This window comes from Mustelus asterias, chromosome 9 (genome assembly GCF_964213995.1).
Source record: "Mustelus asterias chromosome 9, sMusAst1.hap1.1, whole genome shotgun sequence".
NCBI lineage: Eukaryota > Metazoa > Chordata > Chondrichthyes > Carcharhiniformes > Triakidae > Mustelus > Mustelus asterias.
The window spans coordinates 817585-842242 of NC_135809.1; the positions used below are offsets into that span (position 1 = coordinate 817585).

The window sequence follows — 24658 nt, forward strand, 5'->3', positions numbered from 1 at the left end:
ATAAAAATTCAGCAATGCTTTTTGGCTCCTTTTGTGCTGCATTTGGGGCCGCGTTGGTGCTATCAGTCCCTGACCTGGCAACTCTGCCATACCGAAATGATGGGAGAGGGTGTGCTTCAACCACTCACATAATACTTGTGTAAAGGTCAACCTGTACTTTTTAGCCAAAGATTTAGTCTTGGAAATTGTACTTTTACACGAGTGTATGTGGTAACATCTTTCAGAACAAATCCTGCCAAAAGATATCCTGAAGGCATCCAAGAAATGGGCATTTCCACCAGTTGGATCGGATCATCTTGAGCAGCTTTCTCAACATCGTGCAGACTGTGATACAGATCATTCCCTGCTGTGTACCATGGTGAGGATGTTTTTTATTCAACAGAAATGCTGTTGTTTTATCAAAGCCAGCCATGCAACCCACCCGGATTAAAAACAGCACTTATGTGACATAGAAACACAAAGTTGGAGCAGGCTATACAGCCCCTCAAACCTGCTCTGTCATTCGGTATGATCGTGACTGATCCTCTCTCTCAACGCCATACTCCTGCTCTCTCCCTATATCAGCTGACTCCTTTAGAGTCGAGAAATCTATCTATTTCCTCCTCAAATATGATTCAGTGATTTGACCTCCACAGCCTTCTCTGGCAGAGAATTCCACAGCTTCACGACCCTTTTGAATGAAGAAGTTTCCCTTCATGTCAGTCCTAAATGGACTAGAGTAAACACATGTCCTCTGGCATTCCCACACAGAAACTCAGCACACATGGAGCAGTTGAACCAGGAGCATTCCTCGTCACAATGGATGTCTCGGCACTCTACACCAGCATCCCCCATGATGATGGCATTGCTGCAACGGCCTCAGTACTCAATGCCGTCAACTGCCAGTTTCCAGATGCAATTTTACAACTCATCCGCTTCATCCTGGACCACAATGTCTTCACCTTCAACAACCAGTTCTTCATCCAGACACACGGAACAGCCATGGGGACCAAATTCGCACCTCAATATGCCAACATCTTCATGCACAGGTTCGAACAAGACTTCTTCACCGCACAGGACCTTCAACCGATGCTATACACTAGATACATCGATGACATTTTCTTCCTTTGGACTCATGGTGAGCAATCACTGAAACAACTATATGGTGACATCAACAAGTTCCATCCCACCATCAGACTCACCATGGACTACTCTCCGGAATCGGTTGCATTCTTGGACACACGCATCTCCATTAAGGACGGTCACCTCAGCACCTCACTGTACCGCAAGCCCACGGATAACCCCATGATGCTCCACTTCTCCAGCTTCCACCCTAAACACGTTAAAGAAGCCATCCCCTACGGACAAGCCCTCCGAATACACAGGATCTGCACAGATGAGGAGGATTGCAACAGACACCTCCAGATGCTGAAAGATGCCCTCATAAGAACAGGACATGGCGCTCGACTCATCGATCAACAGTTCCGACGCGCCACAGCGAAAAACCGCACCGACCTCCTCAGAAGACAAATACGGGACACGGTGGACAGAGTACCCTTCATAGAAACATAGAAACATAGAAACCCTACAGTGCAGAAGGAGGCCATTCGGCCCATCGAGTCTGCACCGACCACAATCCCACCCAGGCCCTACCCCCACATATTTTACCCACTAATCCCTCTAACCTACGCATCCCAGGACTCGAAGGGACAATTTTTAACCTGGCCAATCAACCTAACCCACACATCTTTGGACTGTGGGAGGAAACCGGAGCACCCGGAGGAAACCCACGCAGACACGAGGAGAATGTGCAAACTCCACACAGACAGTGACCCGAGCCGGGAATCGAACCGGGACCCTGGAGCTGTGAAGCAGCAGTGCTAACCACTGTGCTACCGTGCCGCTCATCGCCCAGTACTTCCCCGGAGCGGAGAAGCTACGGCATCTCCTCCGGAGCCTTCAACATGTCATTGATGAAGACGAACATCTCGCCAAGGCCATCCCCACACCCCCACTTCTTGCCTTCGAACAACCGCGCAACCTCAAACAGACCATTGTCCGCAGCAAACTACCCAGCCTTCAGGACCACGACGCCACACAACCCTGCCACAGCAACCTCTGCAAGACGTGCCGGATCATCGACATGGATGCCATCATCTCTCGTGAGAACACCATATACCAGGTACACGGTATCTACTCTTGCAACTCGGCCAACGTTGTCTACCTGATACGCTGCAGGAAAGGATGTCCCGAGGCATGATACATTGGGGAAACCATGCAGACGCTACGACAACGGATGAATGAACACCGCTCGACAATCACCAGGCAAGACTGTTCTCTTCCTGTGGGGGAGCACTTCAGCAGTCACGGGCATTCAGCCTCGGTTCTTCAGGTAAGCCTTCTCCAAGGCGGCCTTCACGACACACGACGGCGCAGAGTCGCTGAGCAGAAACTGATAGCCAAGTTCCGCACACATGAGGACGGCCTAAACCGGGATGTTGGATTTATGTCACATTATCAATAACCCCCACAGCTTGCCTCCTGGACTTGCAGGTTGTTCTGTCTGGAGACAATACACATCTCTTTAACTTGTGTTTGATGCTCCCTCCACCCACATTGTCTGTACCTTTAAGACCTGGCTGGCTGTAGGGATTCGCATTCTAATCAGTATTCTGTAACTTGATTTTGTGTCTCTGTGCACTGTTTGAGAGCACATTTCCACTCCATCTGACGAAGGAGCAGCGCTCCGAAAGCTTATGGTATTTGCTACCAAATAAACCTGTTGGACTTTAACCTGCTGTTGTGAGACTTCTTACTGTGTTCACCCCAGTCCAACGCTGGCATCTCCACATCATGATTCCCACATCATGCAGTGCAGAAGTGAAATGGAATATACCTCTATAATAATGCGCTCCCAATATTTGGAAAGCAAGAGCAGAAAAATGCTGATTGGCTAGAGACTGACATCACTGTGATGGAAGCTGTCATTGAAGTCAAGCGGTTCAGTCTCAGTAATTACAAGAGGGATCCAAGTGAGATGAGTTTGAATCTGCTAGCAGCTGTTCAAAGCTAACAGATTGCTAAGCAGTGGGTCAGTGACTACTGGTTACAACTCTGCCAGAATATCCAGATGTCCTTTCGAAATAAAACAACGTGAGTGGAGAGGGCATCAAGACAGGCTAAAAAGATGTGTATTGTCTCCAGACAAGACAGCCAGTGAAACTCTGCAGGTCCAGGCAACTGTGGGGGTTACAGATAGTGTGACATGAACCCAATATCCCGGTTGAGGCCATCCTCGTGTGTGCGGAACTTGGCTATCAGTTTCTGCTCAGCGACTCTGCGCCGTCGTGTGTCGCGAAGGCCGCCTTGGAGAACGCTTACCTGAATATCAGAGGCCGAATGCCCGTGACCGCTGAAGTGCTCCCCAACAGGAAGAGTACAGTCTTGCATGGTGATTGTCGAGCGGTGTTCATTCATCCGTTGTCGCAGCGTCTGCATAGTTTCCCCAATGTACTATGCCTCGGGACATCCTTTCCTGCAGCGTATCAGGTAGACAACGTTGGCCGAGTTGCAAGAGTATGTACCGTGTACCTGGATGGTGTTCTCAGGTGAGATGATGGCATCTGTGTCGATGATCTCCACTCCTCTCCACTCACGTTGTTTTGTTTCTTAAAGACTTGATTAGCTGTAAGTATTCGCATTCCAACCATTATTCATGTAAATTGAGCCTGTGTCTTTATATGCCCTGTTTGTGAACAGAATTCCCACTCACCTGAAGAAGGGGCTTGGAGCTCCGAAAGCTTATGTGGCTTTTGCTACCAAATAAACCTGTTGAACTTTAACCTGGTGTTGTTAAACTTCTTACTGTGTTTACCCCAGTCCAACGCCGGCATCTCCACATCTTGCCTGCAGAAGGCAGAGAGTGGTTGTAAACGGGTCTTTTTCTGAATGAAGGTCGGTCACCAGTGGAGTGCCCCAGGGATCTGTTCTGGGACCCTTGCTGTTTGTCATTTTCATAAATGACCTGGATGAGGAAGTGGAAGGATGGGTTGGTAAGTTTGCCAACGACCCGAAGGTTGGTGGTGTTGTGGAAAGGTTGGAGGGATGTCAGAAGCTGCAGCGTGACATAGATAGGATGCAAGACTGGGCGGAGAAGTGGCAGATGGACTTCAACCCGGATAAATGTGTAGTGGTCCATTTTGGCAGGTCAAATGGGATGAAGGAGTATAATATCAAGGGTAAGACTCTTAGCAGTGCAGAGGATCAGAAGGATCTTGGGGTCCGGGTCCATAGGACTCTTAAATCGGCCTCACAGGTAGAGGAGGTGGTTAAGAAGGCGTATGGTGTGCTGGCCTTCATGAATCGAGGGATTGAGTTTAGGAGTCGGGAGATAATGATGCAGCTTGATAAGACCCTCGTCAGACCCTACTTGGAGTACTGTGCTCAGTTCTGGTCACCTCAAAAGAGGAAGGATGTAGAAATGCTTGAAAGGGTGCAGAGAAGATTTACAAGGATGTTGCCTGGATTGGTTGGCATGCCTTATGAGGATAGGCTGAGGGAGCTTGGTCTTTTCTCCTTGAAGAGACGAAGGATGAGAGGTGACCCGATAGAGGTGGACAAGATGTTGAGAGGTATAGATCGTGTGAATTCTCGGAGGCTTTTTCCCAGGGCTGAAATGGCTGCTAAGAGAGGACACAGGTTTAAGGTGCTGGGGAGTAGGTACAGAGGAGATGTCAGGGGTAAGTTTTTCACTCAGAGGGTGGTGGGTGAGTGGAATCGGCTGCCGTCAGTGGTGGTGGAGGCAAACTCGATAGGGTCTTCTAAGAGACTTCTGGATGAGTACATGGGAGTTAATAGGATTGAGGGTTTTCGGTAAGCCTATATATAAGCCTAGGTAGGTAGGGACATGGCCGGTGCAACATGTGGGCCGAAGGGCCAGTTTGTGCTGTATTTTTTCTATGTTCTAAAGCGTGGTTGTCATGGCAAAGCTGGTTATTGAACCCACAGTGAAGGACTTTAGCTTATCATGGGCAAAGTTTATCCTATACTGCCTGAACTCAAAGCAACATCTGCACAAACTTCTCAGTTTCTGGTGGAGGGAAGGGACATTGCCTGCTGAAGTTGCTCAATCTGATAACCTCTTTGCTTTGCTGCTCCCAAACTGGACTATTCCAATCCTTACCTTCCCTCTTCCATCCAACATAAATGTGAGTTCATCCAGAACTCTGCCTAATACAAAGTTGCATTCACCAGCTCTGCACTTGCTGACTTACCGAACAATGCTTTAATTCTTGTTTTCACATCTCTCCGTAGCACTGCCCCCTCTATCTCTGTACCTTTCTCAATCCTTCCCAAGCATTGCTATTTTTGCACTCCATCAGTTCTGACCACTTTTACATCGTAAGAAGTTTAACAACACCAGGTTAAAGTCCAACAGGTTTATTTGGTAGCTTTTGCTACCAAATAAACCTGTTGGACTTTAGCCTGGTGTTGTTAAACTTCTTACTGTGTTTACCCCAGTCCAACGCCGGCATCGCCACATCACTTTTACATCACCAGTTTTCATCCTGCTTTTGGGGACTGTGCCTTCAACTGAACTGCATTGCCTCTGTTCCTTTAGGACCTTGGTCATGTTACAGTCTTAAAGACACCGGATAAATGTAACATGCTATTTTTGTTAGCAGGGGTTCCTCAGAAACGAGCCAGTGTTAGCAGAGGGCTAAATGCACAAGCAAATTTGAAACCAGTGCTGTGGAAAAATATTTCTCAGCCAATAATCTGATCAGGAAATAAGACCAACAATTAATCTTAGCTTGACATTCTCATCCAGTTATCTCTTATTTGAGGCGGGTCAGTGAATATATTCAAGGCTGAGATAGATCCTTGAACTGTCGGGGATTCAAGGGTTCTGAAGAACAAACCGGAAAGTGGAGTTGAGGCCAAGATCAGCTCAGCTCTGTTCTTAGTGAATAGTGGAGCAGGCTTGAGGGCTGCATGGACTCCTCCAATTTCTTATTTTCTTTTTATAAAAATGTTAGCGTGATTGCAATGTTAACTGTAGGAAGTGAATACAGAAATATGTTCACACTATGGGGGAGCACAGGCTCAACTGAGCTGTCCTGTATTATTGATTATTCTGCACACGTTTCACTCGTGTTTATACAGCGTCTTTCACAACCACAGGACATCTCAAAGTGCTAATGAGCTATTTTACTTTGAAGTGTCACTGTTCTGGTACAGTGTGAAGATAAATGCTGGCCAGGACTCTGGGGAGAATTCTTTAAAAGAGTGCCATTTGTTCTTGCATCCACCTGAGAGGGCAGACAATGTCTTGATTTCACATCTAAACGAAAGTCATCACCTCTAACAGCGCAGCACCTTCTCAGATACTGCATTGCAAGTGTCAACCTAGATTTTATGCTCAAGTTTCTGGAGTAAGGCTTGAAATGCGAGTGCCACCAAATAGTGCAAAGTCCCAGTGCCCCTGGAACAAGTTATAGAGACGCTGAATCTCAGGGGGATTGCTGGAACTGCAAGAGGCAACAAAGGTGAGGGAATCATTGATGCTGCCATCTGCCATGCTTAATGATCAATCCAAAAAGATGTAAAGTTTTATGTTTTTATCAAATAAAATAGAAAATCAAAATACTGTAGATGCATATCAGCCAATTAGTTTATTATCAGATAACAACAGAAAATGTTGGCCATACTCAGCAGGTCAAACAGCACCTTGGGTGAATGAAGTTAAAGTTTCAATTCAACAACCTTCCATCAGATCACCTCAGTTCTGTTGAAAGGTTATTGACCCAAAACATTCTCTTTGCTTCTCTTCAAATAAAACTTTGTTTTATCCAAGTTGTTACAGTGCAAGTTCTGAAACATCTAAGATTGTTGTTTCGTTGAAACTGTAGTTGCAAGGTGCCTTTACCGTAACTAAGCTTTCTAAGGTGCATCACTGAGGTGTAAGAAAACCAAATGCCAAACCACAAAAGTGAAAAAGCTTTGGAGGTCACTGAGCAATACGCATTAATTGTTGATGTCAGTAATGTCCACATCCTAAGCATGAATATATATATTTTTAAACTATTTGACTATAAAGTCACAGGAGGCCTGTGACTAGTGGTGTGCCACAGGGATCAGTGCTGGATCCATTGTTGTTTGTCATCTATATCGATGATCTGGATGATAATGTGGTAAATTGGATCAGCAAGTTTGCTGATGATACAAAGATTGGAGGTGTAGTGGACAGTGAGGAAGGTTTTCAAAGCTTGCAGAGGGATTTGGACCAGCTAGAAAAATGGGCTGAAAAATGGCAGATGGAGTTTAATGCAGACAAGTGTGAGGTATTGCACTTTGGAAGGACAAACCAAGGTAGAACATACAAGGTAAATGGTAGGACACTGAAGAGTGCAGTTGAACAGAGGGATCTGGGAATACAGATACATAATTCCCTAACAGTGGCGTCACAGGTAGATAAGGTCGTAAAGAGTGCCTTTGGTACATTGGCCTTTATAAATCAAAGTATTGAGTATAAGAGTTGGAATGTTATGGTGAGGTTGTATAAGATATTGGTGAGGCCGAATTTAGAGTATTGTGTGCAGTTTTGGTCACCTAATTACAGGAAGGATATTAATAAGGTTGAAAGAGTGCAGAGAAGGTTTACAAGGATGTTGCTGGGACTTGAGAAACGGAGTTACATAGAAAGGTTGAATAGGTTAGGACTTTATTCCCTGGAGCGTAGAAGAATGAGGGGAGATTTGATAAAGGTGTATAAAATTATGATGGATATAGATAGTGAACGCAAACAGGCTTTTTCCACTGAGGCTCGGGGAGAAAAAAACTAGAGGACGTGGGTGAAGGGGGAAAAGTTTAAAGGGAATATTACGGGTGGGTTCTTCTCACAGAGTGGTGGGAGTTTGGAATGAGCTGCCAGATGAGGTGCTGAATGTGGGCTCACTTTTAACATTGAAGAAAAACTTGGACAGGTACATGGATGAGAGGGGTGTGGAGGGATATGGTCCAGGTGCAGGTCAGTGGGACTAGGCACAAAAATGGTTCAGCACAGGCAAGAAGGGCCAAAAGACCTGTTTCTGTGCTGTAATGTTCTGTGGTTCTATGACCACCCCTATGAATCCTGTGGTTATCAGAGCAGTAAGAGTTTTAACTTTAAAAGTCAGTTACCTGGGAGGTTCCCCCTCATTGATCCACTGGAGCAAGCTGAGAGGGGTGATTGAAGGCAGCAGTGCTGGTGAGAGATTAATTGAATTGTTTATTTATTTAATTAGTCAGCTAGTGTGTGTATTTTTTTGGCCTTTACTTTAACAGCAGTTTTTCAAGTTTAAAGTGAAAACTAGAAGTGGGCAGCAAAGGAGTCTGGGAAGGGTTTTTATTTTAACTTTAAAAGTCAGTTACCTGGGAGGTTCCCCCTCATTGATCCACTGGAGCAAGCTGAGAGGGGTGATTGAAGGCAGCAGTGCTGGTGAGAGATTAATTGAATTGTTTATTTATTTAATTAGTCAGCTAGTGTGTGTATTTTTTTGGCCTTTACTTTAACAGCAGTTTTTCAAGTTTAAAGTGAAAACTAGAAGTGGGCAGCAAAGGAGTCTGGGAAGGGTTTTTATTTTAACTTTAAAAGTCAGTTACCTGGGAGGTTCCCCCTCATTGATCCACTGGAGCAAGCTGAGAGGGGTGATTGAAGGCAGCAGTGCTGGTGAGAGATTAATTGAATTGTTTATTTATTTAATTAGTCAACTAGTGTGTGTATTTTTTTGGCCTTTACTTTAACAGCAGTTTTTCAAGTTTAAAGTGAAAACTAGAAGTGGGCAGCAAAGGAGTCTGGGAAGGGTTTTTTAAGCGCGTGAAGTATAAAAGGTAGGCTGCAGTATACAGCGGGCAGCGTCAGGAGCGGGCAGTGGAGTGTGTGGGAAGCAGAGTGTGAGCTATAAGACTTTGGCTCACAGGGCTTCGGCAGAAAGGGCGAGCAGGGGTGAGTTGAATTCATTTTTGCACTTTCTACCTGGTACTGGCAAGGTATCTAGAGGGGATGGGTGTGCAGGCAGTGCAATGTTCCTCTTGCACTATGTTTGAGGTGAGGGACGACGACAGTGTCCCTACTGATTACACCTGTGGGAAGTGCACCCATCTGCAGCTCCTCCAAAACCGTGTTAGGGAACTGGAGCTGGAGTTGGATGAACTTAGGATCATCAGGGACGCAGAGATGGCCATAGACACAAGCTTTAGGAATACAGTTACTCCGAGGATTGAAAACAGATGGGTGACGGTGAGAGGGGCTGGGAGGAAGCAGTCCGTGCAGGGATCCCCGGTGGTCGTTCCCCTTAGCAACAAGTATTCCGCTTTGGATACGGTTGAGGGGGATGACATACCAGTGGGGAGCCGCAGTGAGAGGATCTCCAGCACTGTGTCCGTCTCTGTGGCTCGGGAGGGAAAGGGGGAGAGCGGGAGGGCGATAGTTATTGGGGACTCGTTAGTTAGAGGGATAGATAGGAGGTTCTGTGGCAGCAAAAGAGACTCACGGATGGTATGTTGCCTACCGGATGCCAAGGTCCGTGATGTCTCAGACCGTGTTTTCCAGATCCTGAAGGGGGAGGGGAAACAGTCACAAGTCGTGGTGCACATTGGTACCAATGACATAGGTAAGAGAAGGGACGGGGATTTAAAGCAGGAATTTCTGGAGCTGGGCTGGAAGCTGAGAGCCAAGACGAAACATGTGGTCATCTCTGGTACGTTGCCGGTACCACGTGATAGCGAGTTGAGGAACAGGGAGAGAGTGCAGTTAAATATGTGGTTGCAGGGATGGTGTAGGAGGGAGGGTTTCAGATACGTGGATAATTGGAACACGTTCTGGGGAAGGTGGGACCTGTACAAACAGGACGGGGTGCACCTGAACCAGAGAGGCACCAATATCCTCGGAGGGAAATTTGTTACGGCTCTTCAGGGGGGTTTAAACTAATTTGTCAGGGGAGTGGGAAAGGGAGTTGTAGTCCAGAAGTCAGTGAGGGTGGTGAGGTATTGGGGAAGGTATCAGGGTCAAGGGTGGGTACCGGTAGACAGGAAGGTGGGTTGAAGTGTGTCTACTTCAATGCAAGGAGCATCCGGAACAAGGTAGATGAACTTGGGGCGTGGATTGGTACTTGGGACTACGATGTTGTGGCCATTACGGAGACGTGGGTAGAACAAGGACAGGAATGGTTGTTGGACGTTCCGGGGTATAGATGTTTCAGTAAGTGTAGGGAAGCTGGTAAAAGAGGTGGAGGAGTGGCATTGTTAATCAAGGATAGTTTAACGGCTGCGGAAAGGCACTTCGTGGGGGATCTGCACACTGAGGTAATATGGGCTGAAGTTAGAAATAGGAAAGGAGCGGTCACGTTGCTAGGAGTTTACTATAGGCCCCCAAATAGTAATAGAGATGTGGAGGAAGAAATTGCTAAGCAGATTATGGATATGTGTGGGGGTCACAGGGTAGTTGTCATGGGGGACTTTAACTTTCCAAATATTGATTGGAACCTTTGTAGGTCAAATAGTTTGGATGGGGCAGTTTTTGTGCAGTGTGTGCGGGAGGGTTTCCTGACACAATATGTGGATGGGCCGACTAGAGGTGAGGCCACATTGGATTTGGTACTGGGAAATGAACCGGGCCAAGTGTTAGATTTGGTTGTGGGAGAGCAATTTGGAGATAGTGACCACAATTCGATGTCTTTTGTAATTGCAATGGAGAGGGATAGGGCCGTACGGCAGGGCAAGGTTTACAATTGGGGGAGGGGTAATTATGATGCGATTAGGCAAGAATTAGGGGGCATAAGTTGGGAACAGAAACTGTCAGAGAAAGGAACTAATGAAAAGTGGAACTTTTTCAAGGAACAAATACTGCATGTCCTTGATAGGTATGTTCCTGTCAGGCAGGGAGGAAATGGCCGAGTGAGGGAACCATGGTTCACAAAAGAGGTGGAATGTCTTGTGAAAAGGAAGAGGGAAGCTTATGTAGGGATGAGGAAACAAGGTTCAGATGGCTCGATTGAGGGTTACAAGTTAGCAAGGAATGAGCTGAAAAAGGGGCTTAGGAGAGCTAGGAGGGGACATGAGAAGTCCTTGGCGGGTCGGATCAAGGAAAACCCCAAGGCTTTTTACTCTTATGTGAGGAATAAAAGAATGACCAGGGTGAGGTTAGGGCCGGTCAAGGACAGTAGTGGGAACTTGTGTATGGAGTCAGTAAAGATAGGCGAGGTGATGAATGAATACTTTTTTTCAGTGTTCACCAAGGAGAGGGGCCATGTTTTTGAGGAAGAGAAGGTGTTACAGGCTAATAGGCTGGAGGAAATAGATGTTCGGAGGGAGGATGTCTTGGCAGTTTTGAATAAACTGAAGGTCGATAAGTCCCCTGGGCCTGATGAAATGTATCCTAGGATTCTGTGGGAGGCAAGGGATGAGATTGCAGAGCCTTTGGCGTTGATCTTTGGGTCCTCGCTGTCCACGGGGATGGTGCCAGAGGACTGGAGAACGGCGAATGTTGTTCCACTGTTTAAGAAAGGGAATAGAAATGACCCTGGTAATTATAGACCGCTTAGTCTTACTTCGGTGGTTGGTAAATTGATGGAAAGGGTCCTTAGGGATGGGATTTACGACCATTTAGAAAGATGCGGATTAATCCGAGATAGTCAGCACGGATTCGTGAAGGGCAAGTCGTGCCTCACAAATTTGATAGAATTTTTTGAGGAGGTAACTAAGTGTGTTGATGAAGGTAGGGCAGTTGATGTCATATACATGGATTTTAGTAAGGCGTTTGATAAGGTCCCCCATGGTCGGCTTATGATGAAAGTGAGGAGGTGTGGGATAGAGGGAAAGTTGGCCGATTGGATAGGTAACTGGCTGTCTGACCGAAGACAGAGGGTGGTGGTCGATGGAAAATTTTCGGATTGGAGGCAGGTTGCTAGCGGTGTGCCGCAGGGATCAGTGCTTGGTCCTCTGCTCTTTGTGATTTTTATTAATGACTGAGAGGAGGGGGCTGAAGGGTGGATCAGTAAATTTGCTGATGACACCAAGATTGGTGGAGTAGTGGATGAGGTGGAGGGCTGTTGTAGGCTGCAAAGAGACATAGATAGGATGCAAAGCTGGGCTGAAAAATGGCAAATGGAGTTTAACCCTGATAAATGTGAGGTGATTCATTTTGGTAGGACAAATTTAAATGTGGATTACAGGGTCAAAGGTAGGGTTCTGAAGACTGTGGAGGAACAGAGAGATCTTGGGGTCCATATCCACAGATCTCTAAAGGTTGCCAGTCAAGTGGATAGAGCTGTGAAGAAGGCCTATAGTGTGTTAGCTTTTATTAACAGGGGGTTGGAGTTTAAGAGCCGTGGGGTTATGCTGCAACTGTACAGGACCTTGGTGAGACCACATTTGGAATATTGTGTGCAGTTCTGGTCACCTCACTATAAGAAGGATGTGGAAGCGCTGGAAAGAGTGCAGAGGAGATTTACCAGGATGCTGCCTGGTTTGGAGGGTAGGTCATATGAGGAAAGGTTGAGGGAGCTAGGGCTGTTCTCTCTGGAGCGGAGGAGGCTGAGGGGAGACTTAATAGAGGTGTATAAAATGATGAAGGGGATAGATAGAGTGAACGTTCAAAGACTATTTCCTCGGGTGGATGGAGCTATTACAAGGGGGCATAACTATAGGGTTCGTGGTGGGAGATACAGGACGGATATCAGAGGTAGGTTCTTTACGCAGAGAGTGGTTGGGGTGTGGAATGGACTGCCTGCAGTGATAGTGGAGTCAGACACTTTAGGAACATTTAAGCGGTTATTGGATAGGCACATGGAGCACACCAGGATGATAGGGAGTGGGATAGCTTGATCTTGGTTTCAGATAAAGCTCGGCACAACATCGTGGGCCGAAGGGCCTGTTCTGTGCTGTACTGTTCTATGTTCTATGTAACACCAGGTTAAAGTCCAACAGGTTTATTTGGTAGCAAATGCCATTAGCTTTCGGAGCACTGCTCCTTCGTCAGATGGAGATTATCAGAGCAGGTCAGAGGCTGGGAACCCGGTGGTATCTCACTCTGTGACTCTCCAAAATCTGTCATCCATCTACGAGTGGGATGAAATACTCTGCACTTGTGCAGCTCCAATAACATTCAAGAGGCCCAACATTATCCAGGACAAACCAGACCACCAGATTAAATATTCACTTAGAACTGTAGTATCCTCACAGTGCAGAAAGAGGCTTTCCGGACCATCACGTCTGCATTGACTCTCCGAAAGATCATTCCACTAAGGCTCTCCCTTCTGCCCTATTCCCACACATTTACCAAGGCTAATCCACCTAACCTGCACGTGTTTAAAGACACTAAGGGGCAGCATGACCAATGCACCTATTGTGCACATCTTCCTCCACCATTGGCACATATGTCCATCAACAAATTGTACTGCAGAAACTTGCAGGCTTTTCACAGACAATAGGACCGGGAGTAGGCCATTCAGTCCTTTGACACTGCTCAGCCATTGATTATGGTAATGGCTGATCCTCCAGCTCAGTAGCCTGTTCCCATTTTCTCCCATATACTTTATCCCTTTGGCTCCAGGAGCTATATCAAACTCCTTCTCCAAAACAAACAATGTTTTGGCCTCAGCTGTTTTCTGTGGTAAGAAATTCCTCAGGTTCATCACTCTCTGAGTGAAGAAATTTCTCCTCATCTCCGTCCTAAATGGTTTACCCCGTATCCTCAGACTGTGACCCCTGGTTTTGGACTTCCCCTGCCATCAGAAGCATCCTTCCTGCATCTACCCTGTCTAGTCCAGTTCAACTTTTATAGGTTTCTATGAGATCCCCCTCATTCTTAACTCCGCAAATATAATCCTGGATTCTCCCCAAACCTGTGTCCTCTTTTAACTGGAAAGGACAGGGTATTGGGTGCATGGAAGCACCCTCGCTTCCAAGCTCTCCTGAATCGGTTATACACATCCCAACATGGCCAGACACCTGGCATTCTGAGCCAAAGTCTGAAACTTTTGATCTAACAGCATTGTGGAAATACCTTCACCACACAGACCACAGTGATTCAAGATGAAGCACGCCATCAGCTTATTCACTAGTGTGGGCAATAAGAACATAACATAAGAACTGGGAGCAGGAGTAGGCCATCTGGCCCCTCAAGCCTGCTCCGCCATTCAATAAGATCATGGCTGATCTTTTTGTGGACTCAGCGCCACTTACCCGCCCGCCCACCATAACCCTTAATTCCTTTACTGTTCAAAAATTTATCTATCCTTGCCTTAAAAACATTCAATGAGGCCTCAACTGCTTCACTGGGCAGGGAATTCCACAGATTCACAACCCTTTGTGTGAAGATGTTCTTCCTCAACTCAGTCCTAAATCTGCTTCCCCTTATTTTGAGGCTATGCCCCCTAGTTCTAGTTTCACCCGCCAGTGGAAACAACTTCCCTGCTTCTATCTTATCATTCCCTTCATAATCTTATATGTTTCTATAAGATCTCCCCTCATTCTTCTGAATTCCAATGAGTATAGCCCCAGTCTACTCAGTCTCTCCTCATAAGCCAACCCTCTCAACTCCGGAATCAACCTCGTGAATCTCCTCTGCACCCACTCCAGTGCCAGTATATCCTTTTTCAAGTAAGGAGACCAAAACTGTACACAGTACTCCAGGTGTGGCCTCAGCAGCACCTTATACAGCTGCAACATTACCTCGCTGTTTTTAAACTCCATCCCTCTAGCAATGAAGGACAAAATTCCATTTGCCGCCTTTATTACCTGCTGCACCTGCAAACCAACTCCTTGAGATTCCTGCACAAGGACAACCAGGTCCCTCAGCACAGCAACATGCTGCAATTTTTTACCATTTAAATAAATGCTACCTTTGCCTGCGATTCCCATATCCCAAGAACAAATTAAAAGTTTATTACAGAATTGAAGTGTGAGAACTAATACCACAAGAAGGATATAGTCCCATTTGTCACAGAACTTCTTTTAAATTTTGTTTCTAACTCGGGCAGCACGGAGGCACAGTGGTTAGCACTGCTGCCTCACAGCTCCAGGGACCTGGGTTCAATTCCCGGCTTGGGTCTCTGTCTGTGCGGAGTCTGCACGTTCTCCCCGTGTCTGTGTGGGTTTCCTCTGGGTGCTCCGGTTTCCTCCTACAGTCAGAAAGACATGCTGGTTAGGTGAATTGTCCATGCTAAATTCTCCCTCCGTACCCGACAGGCGCTGGAGTGTGGCGACTAGGGGATTTTCACAGTAACTTCATTGCGGTATTAACCTGGTCTGGCCTACATGTAACTCCAGAGCCACTGCAGTGGTTGACTCTCACCTGGCCTCTGAAGTGGCCTAACAAGCCACTCAGTTGTATCAATCGGTGTTTTGGTCTCCCCACAGCACGTGAGTGCAGTGCTTCAAGAAGGCAGCTCACCACCACCTTCTCGAGGGCAGTAAGGGATTGGCAATAAATGCTGGCCCAGCCAGTGATGCCCATGGCTCATGATTTAATTTTAAAGCGCAAATGTGTTTCATGAAAGTTTTCACTCGGGCTGCCAGCTATCCCGGGTTTCTGCCTGCTGTCCCGGGTTTCACTCATAATGGCAATATGAAAACCTTCACCACAATGTTAGGGATAAAACTGACACTCCAATTTGTCTTGTCTATTATTTTAAACCACACCCTGTAGAAATTGAAATGTCAATAGCACAGGTGTCCGGTTGTGCGTTTCTCATGGAATGCACACCTTATGTCATGGAGTTTCAGCTCCAAATGCAAATTTTTAATCACTGTTCCTGTCCTCCAACGTTGCTGATAATAACACATCTTGGTGGTGTTCCTCACAAGGTATGAGCAGCCCTTCTGAAGGATCACCCAATTTAAACGTCACAATTGGAACGAAAAATACGATGAATGCAGGCCTGTGATACATTGGAGCCCCGTCATTTCTACTCAAAATAACTGCAAGCAGGATTTACGAACTTGGTGCTTTTTTTTAGCTTCAATAAATAATCCCCTCAGCCCCTCACCACTTGCCAGTTAACTTCTACATCAAGCAGCTTAGTTAAATAGTTACAATTGAAGTTCCACGGACTGTCACCGTATCCTGCTATCGCAGTTTTCCGCATGCAGTTCTAATTTGTTTTATGGACTTTGCTGTCCCTCAGATGTTTAGTCCGTTTAAGGAAATTATTTTTACTCAAATTAAAATGAGAAGAAACAGTTGCCTCCGAATGGCAGTAATTTTATTTCTTCTATTTTTGGGATTGTAGTATTTCTGTTTGAGGTCACAACCTCACGGTAGCACAGTGGTTAGCACGGCTGCTTCACAGCTCCAGGGACCTGGGTTCGATTCCCGGCTTGGGTCACTGTCTGTGTGGAGTTTGCACATTCTCCTCGTGTCTGCGTGGGTTTCCTCCGGGTGCTCCGGTTTCCTCCCACAGTCCAAAGATGTGCGGGTCAGGTTGATTGGCCATGCTAAAAAATTGCCCCTTAGTGTCCTGAGATGCGTAGGTTAGAGGGATTAGTGGGTAAAATATGTAGGGATATGGGGATAGGGCCTGGGTGGGATTGTGGTCTGTGCAGACTCGATGGGCCGAATGGCCTCTTTCTGTACTGTAGGGTTTCTATAAAAAAAAACAAATTCAAAATACCCACAAACCTCAGTCCCAGGGACATATTTGGAAATATTGTCATGCATTTGGTTCAACAAATGTTTAATGGGCAGTGCATTTACCTTGTGCACCCTGCATGATTCAAACATCTCTGTTGTAATGGTCCAGGAGAGCCTATCATTGCCTCGAGGCACATTTGACAAAGTGCCACACAATAAACTTGTGAGCAAAGTTAGAGCTCGTGGAATGAAAGGGACAGTATCAGCATGGTTACAAAAATGGCTGAGTAACAGGAAATTCAGCGTAATGGTGAATGGTTGATTTTCAGACTGGAAAAGGTTTAGAGCAGTCTGCTGCAGGGGTCGCTGTTAGGATAGATGCCTTTCTTCATCTATATTCATGACTTGTCCAGGGTAAAATATGTAAGTGGCACAAAACTTGGAAGCGTTGTGAATCGAGAGGAGGATAGTGCAGAACTTCAAAAGGACACAGGATGATGGTGGAATGGCAGGCATGTAGCAGGTAAAATTGAATGCAGAGAAGTGTGCAGTGATTCATTGCGGTATGAAGAATGGGAAGCCACAATATAAAAGGCACAATTCGAAAGGTGGTCCAGGAGTAGAAGAACCTGGGTGTGTCAATGTGTACAAATGATTCAAGGTGACAGGACAGGTCGGGAGTGTGGTTAATTAAGTGTACGGGATACTCTGGGCTTTATCAATAGGGGCATAGAGTATGAAAGCAAGGAAATTATGATTACCCTGTATCAAACACTGGTTCAGCCTGAACTGAGTATTGCATCCAATTCTGGGCACTACATTTTAGGAAGGGTGAGAAGGTATTCGAGAGAGTGCCGAAAAGTTTAATGGTTCCAGGGATAAGGAATTTCGGTTACATGGATAGATAGAAGAAGGTGGGACTGTTCTCCTTGGCTATTTTAAATATTTGTTCATGGGGTGTGAGTGGCGCTGGCAGGGCCAACATTTGTTACCCATTCCTTATTGCCCTTGAACTCTGGCTTACTGGGCGTTTTCAGAAGGTAGTTAAGAATCAACCACATTCTATCACTCCAGACCCACAGCAATATGTTTAACTCAGTTCAAAGGCAATTAGGGATGGGCAATAAATGCTGGCCCAGCCAGTGCCACCCACATCCCATGAATGAATAAATAAACACAGTAAGAAGTTTAACAACACCAGGTTAAAGTCCAACAGGTTTAGTTGGTAGCAAAAGCCACACAAGCTTTCGAAGCTCTAAGCCCCTTCTTCAGGTGAGTGGGAATTCTGTTCACAAACAGAGTTTATAAAGACACAGACTCAATTTACATGAATAATGGTTGGAATGCGAATACTTACAACTAATCAAGTCTTTAAGAAACAAAACAATGGGAGTGGAGAGAGCATCAAGACAGGCTAAAAAGATGTGTATTGTCTCCAGACAAGACAGCCAGTGAAACTCTGCAGGTCCACGCAACTGTGGGCGTTACAAATAGTGTGACATGAACCCAATATCCCGGTTGAGGCCGTCTGCGTGTGTGTGGAACTTGGCTATCAGTTTCTGCTCAGCGACTCTGCGCTGTCGCGCAATGTACCATGCCTCGCTGTCCCGAGGCATGGTACATTGGGGAAACTATGCAGACGCTGCGACAACGGATGAATGAACACCACTCGACAATCACCAGGCAAGACTGTTCTCTTCCTGTTGGGGAGCACTTCAGCGGTCACGGGCATTCGGCCTCTGATATTCGGGTAAGCGTTCTCCAAGGCGGCCTTCGCGATACACGACAGCGCAGAGTCGCTGAGCAGAAACTGATAGCCAAGTTCCGCACACAGGAGGACGGCCTCAACCGGGATATTGGGTTCATGTCACACTATTTGTAACGCCCACAGTTGCGTGGACCTGCAGAGTTTCACTGGCTGTCTTGTCTGGAGACAATACACATCTTTTTAGCCTGTCTTGATGCTCTCTCCACTCCCACTGTTTTGTTTCTTAAAGACTTGATTAGTTGTAAGTATTCGCATTCCAACCATTATTCATGTAAATTGAGTCTGTGTCTTTATAAACTCTGTTTGTGAACAGAATTCCCACTCACCTGAAGAAGGGGCTTAGAGCTTCGAAAGCTTGTGTGGCTTTTGCTACCAAATAAACCTGTTGGACTTTAACCTGGTGTTGTTAAACTTCTTACTGTGTTTACCCCAGTCCAACGCCGGCATCTCCACATCATGAATAAATAAAACCAGACAGAGACACTGTCTCTCTCTCTCTCTGGCATACTTCCTGTCTGTCACATACTTTTTCTCACACACTCACTTGCTCCAGGAGGCCCTACCCACATTAATTCAGCCTCTTGTATGTCCAGTTCTGGTCCTGGTACCAACTCCATTCCCTGGTCCCATTCCCGCTCTGGGAACTGCTCCAGCCCTGGACTACACTCCAGCCCTGGACTACACTCCAGCCCTGGACTACACTCCAGCCCTGGACTACACTCCAGCCCTGGACTACACTCCAGCCCTGGACTACACTCCAGCCCTGGACTACACTCCAGCCCTGGACTACACTCCAGCCCTGGACTACACTCCAGCCCTGGACTACACTCCAGCCCTGGACTACACTCCAGCTCCAGGCCTCAGCTTTGTTTCTGGGCCGGTTGGAGAGACCTGGTGGCCTGAGTTCTGGCCCGTGGACTGCCTGCTTGGACAAGCCTATAATATGATTTTATTTATTTAGCTAGTTTGCATTAATAGGTGCCCAGATTATCAAATAGATTCACAAAACCCGTATCAAGTGCACAATTAAAACCTACACTCCCCAGTACAGTGTTAGGCTGCTGGAGTCTCTATAAAATTGTTTTACCAAATCTGGCAGAGTTTCGTCATGAGCTTTGAATCTCCCATTTTGATTTGATTTATTATTGTCACATGTATTAACATATGTAGTGAAAAGTATTATTTCTTGTGCGCTATACAGACAAAAAATACCGTTCATAGAGAAGGAAACGAGAGAGTGCAGGATGTGGTGTTAGTCATAGCTAGGGTGTAGAGAAAGATCAACTTAATGCAAGGTAAGTCCATTCAAAAGTCTTGACAGCAGTAGGGAAGAAGTTGTTCTTGAGTTGGTTGGTACGTGACCTCAGACTTTTGTATCATTTTCCTGAAGGAAGAAGGTGGAAGAGAGCACGTCCGGGGTGCGTGGGGTCCTTAATTATGTTGGCTGCTTTGCCGAGGCAGCGGGAAGTGTAGACAGAGTTAATGGGTGGGATGCTGGTTTGCGTGATGGATTGGGCTACATTCACGACCTTTTGTACTTTCTTGTGGTCTTGGGCAGAGCAGGAGCCAGACCAAGCTGTGATACAACCAGAAAGAATGCTTTCTATGGTACATCTGTAAACGTTGGTGAGAGTTGTAGCTGACATGTTAAATTTCCTTAGTCTTCAGAGAAAGTAGAGGCGTTGGTGGGCTTTCTTAACTATAGTGTCGGCACGGGGAGACCAGGACAGGTTGTTGGTGATCTGGACACCTAAAAACCTGAAGCTCTCGACCCTTTCTACTTTGTCCCCATTGATGGAGACAGGCATGTTCTCCTTTACGCTTCCTGAAGTCGATGACTATCTCCTTCGTTTTGTTGACATTGAGGGAGAGATTATTGTCGCCACACCAGTTCACCAGATTCTCTCTCTCATTCCTGTTCTCTGTCTCGTCATTGTTTGAGATCTGACCCACTACGCTGGTTTGCTGCCAGTCGCTCCCTGTATTCCAGAGTTACAGATAACATGCTGCAGAGGTAGAATTTCCTTTTCGGATGCTTTATAAGGGAGCACTTTCTGGTACATTTAGCTGGAAAATTGGGATGGAATAGATCTGATTTTATCTTTTAATGGTTTTGGATTTCGAGGTAGTAAAGAATATTTAAACAATTTTGACTCCTTCATGTGGATTAAAGAGGAATTGCTGTCTTTGCGTATTGGTGAAAAGTAGATGCATTGTAAATACGATATTCAGTGCCAGTTATTTTCCACCAAGTTTAAAAATGTAGAATAACTTTCAGCATCTGATCGGTGGGTGTTGCAGCGTGTCATTGTACTTGTGGCCAGAATGCTATGTGGAGCATTATGCAGCAGTTTAATTGGAGTTCTGTGTAACCCAGCTGCACAGATTGAGTTTGCTAAGACTGAAAGTATTGTTTCTTCATGCAATATATGTATATATTGTCCTATTTTAACCAATTTAATTGAGGTGTGGATATGGTTAATCATTTGGAATGTATATTGAACTCCAAAGTCCATGTGGAAGAAAGAACAGCTTATCACGGAATCTCAGAATCCGACAGTGCTGAAGAGGCCCTTCGGCCCATCAAATCTGCACCAACGTATGAAAGCCCTGACCTGCCCACCTAATCGCTCTTGCCGGCACTTGGCCCATAGCTTTGAATGCTATGGCGTGCTAAGTACATTTATATTATAATTACATTGTTATTGCCAAGATCTCAGCAAATCTCAAAGCAATTTACAACCAATGAGATATTTTGAAGTGTAGTCACTATTGCAGTGTAGGAAACATGACCAGCCAATTTGTATACAGTATGTACAGAGCGATGGAGTATGGAGACAAGGCTTCTATTTTTTGAGGAAGACCCTAATTGAACAGGGAAATTGACCCATTCAGGAAACTGAAATTGGAAGCCAAACCTTCTGGCTGAAACCATGTACAAGGAGACAGGTCCATCAGAGCTTGGTGGATGATGAGTCCAGACAGGCTGAAGAAGACAGATGATGGATTTGGAAGCTGAGAAGTAAAAGTATAATCGCTGCAGCTGTTTCCGTTACTTGAAGATAACATTGCTGGATCTATACCATTTGATTTGATTTATTATTGTCACATGTATTAGTATACAGTGAAAAGTATTGTTTCTTGCTCGCTATTCAGACAAAGCATACCGTTCATAGAGGAGGAAAGGAGAGAGTGCAGAATGTAGTGTTACAGTCATAGCTAGGATGTAGAGAAAGATCAACTTAATGCAAGGTAAGTCCATTCAAAAGTCTCACAGCAGCAGGGAAGAAGCTGTTCTTGAGTGGGTTGGTATGTGACCTCAGACTTTTGTATCTTTTTCCCAATGGAAGAAGGTGGAAGAGAGAATGTCCGGGGTATGTGGGGTCCTTAAATATGCTGGCTGCTTTTCCGATGTGGAGATGCCGGCGTTGGACTGGGGTAAGCACAGTAAGAAGTCTCACAACACCAGGTTAAAGTCCAACAGGTTTATTTGGTAGCAAATACCATAAGCTTTCGGAGCACAGCTCCTTCGTCAGATGGAGTGGATATCTGTTCTCAAACAGTGCAAACAGACACAGAAATCAAATTACAGAATATTGATTAGAATGCAAATCTCTACATAGTGTAGACAGAATCGGTGGGTGGGAGGCTGGTTTGTGTGATGGATTGGGCTTCATTCACAACCCTTTGTAGTTTCTTGTGGTCTTGGGCAGAATAGGAGCCATACCAAGCTGTGATACAACCAGAAAAAAGGAATGCTTTCTGTGGTGCATCTGTAAAAGGTGGTGAGAGTCGTAGCTGACATGCCAAATTTCCTTAGTCTTAACTATAGTGTCGGCATGGGGGGACCAGGACAGGTTGATGGTGATCTGGACACCTAAGAACTTGAAGATCTCGACCATTTCTACTTCGTCCCCAGTGATGAAGACTGGGGCATGCCCTCCACTATGCTTCCTGAAGTCGATGACAATCTCCTTCATTTTGTTGACATTGAGGGAAAGGTTATTGTTGTCATACCAGTTCACCAGATTCTCTATCTCATTCCTGTACTCTGTCTCGTCATTGTTTGAGATCCGATCCACTATGGTGGTGTCATCAGCTAACTTGAAAATCGAATTGGACGGGAATTTGGCCACACAGTCATAGGTGTATAAGGAGTATAGTAGGAGCCTTGTGGGGCTTCCATGTTGAGGATGATTGTGGAGGAGATAATGTTGCCTATCCTGACTGATCGTGGTCTCCGGGTTCGGAAGTTCAGGATCCAGTCGCAGAGGGAGGAGCCGAGCCCCAGGCCGCGGAGTTAGGAGATGATTCTTGTAGGAATAATGGTGTTTAAAGGCTGAGCTGTAGTCGATAAATAGGAGTCTGACATGGGTGTCTTTGTTATCTAGGTGTTCCATGATTGAGTGCAGGGCCAGGGAAATGGCGTCTGCTGTGGACCTGTTGTGGCGGTAGGCAAACTGTCGTGGATCCAGACAACCGAGAGGCTGGAATTGATTTGTTCATAGAGTGCATGGGGAGAAGGAAAGGAGAAAGTGCAGAATATAGTGTTACAGACACAGGGTGTAGAGAAAGATTAGCTCAATACATTGGTTGTTTTTTATTTGTTTCTTTATTTTTATTGTCACAAGTAGATTTACATTCACACGGCAATGAAGTTACTGTGAAAATCCCCTTGTTGCCACACTCCAGTGCCTGTCGGGTACACTGAGGGAGAATTTGACATAGCCAATGCACTTAACCAGCACCCCCTTTGAATATATGGTAGATCCGTTTAAAAGTCTGATAGCAGCAGGGGAGAAGCTGTTCTTGACTCGGGTGGTATGTATTCTCAGATGGTACATGTTCTCAGACTTTTGTATCTTTTTCCTGGTGGAAGAGAGTATGTCCGGGGTGCGTGGGGTCCTTGTTTATGCTGGCTGCTTTTCCGAGGCAGCGGGAAGTGTAGATGGAGTCAATGGATAGGAGGCTGGTTTGCGTGATGGACTCGGCGATGTTCACAACCCTTTGTAGTTTCTTGTGGTCTTGGTCAGAGCAGAAGCCATACCAAACTGTGATACATCCGGAAAGGATGCTTTCTATGGTGCATCTATAAAAATTGCTGAGAGTCGTAGTGGACATGCCAAGTTTCCTTAGCCTTCTGAGAAAGTAGAGGCGTTGTTGGGCCGCCTTAACTATAGCGTCGGCATGGAAGGACCAGGATAGATTGTTGGACACCTAGAAACTTGAAGCTCTCGACCATTTCCACTTCATGACCGTTGATATAGACAGGCGCATATTCTCTACTATGTTTCCTGAAGTTGATGACTAGTTCCTTCATTTTTACTGACATTGACGGAGAGATTATTGTCACTGCACCATTTCACCTCCTCGAGGGTGATTAAGGATGGACAATAAATGCTCGCCTAGCCATCGATGCCCACTACCCATGAATGAATAAAAAAAAGCAAAGGTATCAATGACAAATTGGGAAACCTGTAATGCTTATTGCATACTCATTATGACTTTTCTCTTTCAATATAACATAGGATGTCAAAACTCAAAGCCATTACAGCCATGGCTACAGTGATTCACTGGCACGGAAAAGCCATATCGATGACTACAGCACGTGGGACATCGTCAAAGCCACACAGTAAGTGCACAATGTTTTCAGAACCCTATCGGGCTCCATTCAGATTTTATCTCTGCTTTAATCGTAGTTAAAAGCAGCGTTGCTAATGCACAGAAACAGTTCATATTCTGATATCAACAACACCTTTTTGAATTAATATTGACTTTCACATAGATATCAACAGCATATTGTAGAAGTGTAATCAGAGAAGAATGGATCACAAGGTAGCAAAGGAACTATTGAGAGGGGTGACCAAATGTTTGGTCATAGAGATAAGATTTAAGGAAGGTCTTAAAGCGGCAAGGAACAAAAATAATCAGGAGCAGAATTACAGAGCTGAAAGTTCAGCTGCAGATACTGGCACAGAAAGGGAGGGATGCAGAAGAAGCCACAGTGGAAGGAATGGAGAATATAAGGATTGGAAGTGTAGAAGAAGTTGTCGAGATGGGGAGGGGGTGAGGCCATTAATCAGCAAGAGAATTTTAAATTGGAGACACTGGGGGATTGACTACCGATGTTGGCCAGTGAGGGCAAGGATAACGGGTGAGTTGCAGTTGGCGCGCAACAGAAGATAGGCAGCAGAGTTTGGAGAGCCTGGAGAACACTGGAATGGTTGTGTCTGAAGGTGAGAGAGGCATGCCAGAATTTCAGTGACATTCTGGGATGTAGGCAGGCGATGTCATACAGC

General features: G+C 45.8%; 1 protein-coding gene across 1 annotated transcript in view; it reads left to right on the top strand.

The window, feature by feature from the left end:
- Positions 1-228: 228 nt before the first annotated feature.
- The window catches only part of zdhhc17 (zDHHC palmitoyltransferase 17), a 158570-nt gene continuing 134140 nt past the window's right edge, over positions 229-24658 (top strand). Inside the window, exons 1-2 of the mRNA XM_078219497.1 lie at positions 229-358; positions 23888-23991. Coding sequence (XP_078075623.1) covers positions 356-358; positions 23888-23991 — 107 coding nt within the window. The 5' untranslated portion in view covers positions 229-355. The remainder of the gene's footprint in view (positions 359-23887; positions 23992-24658) is intronic.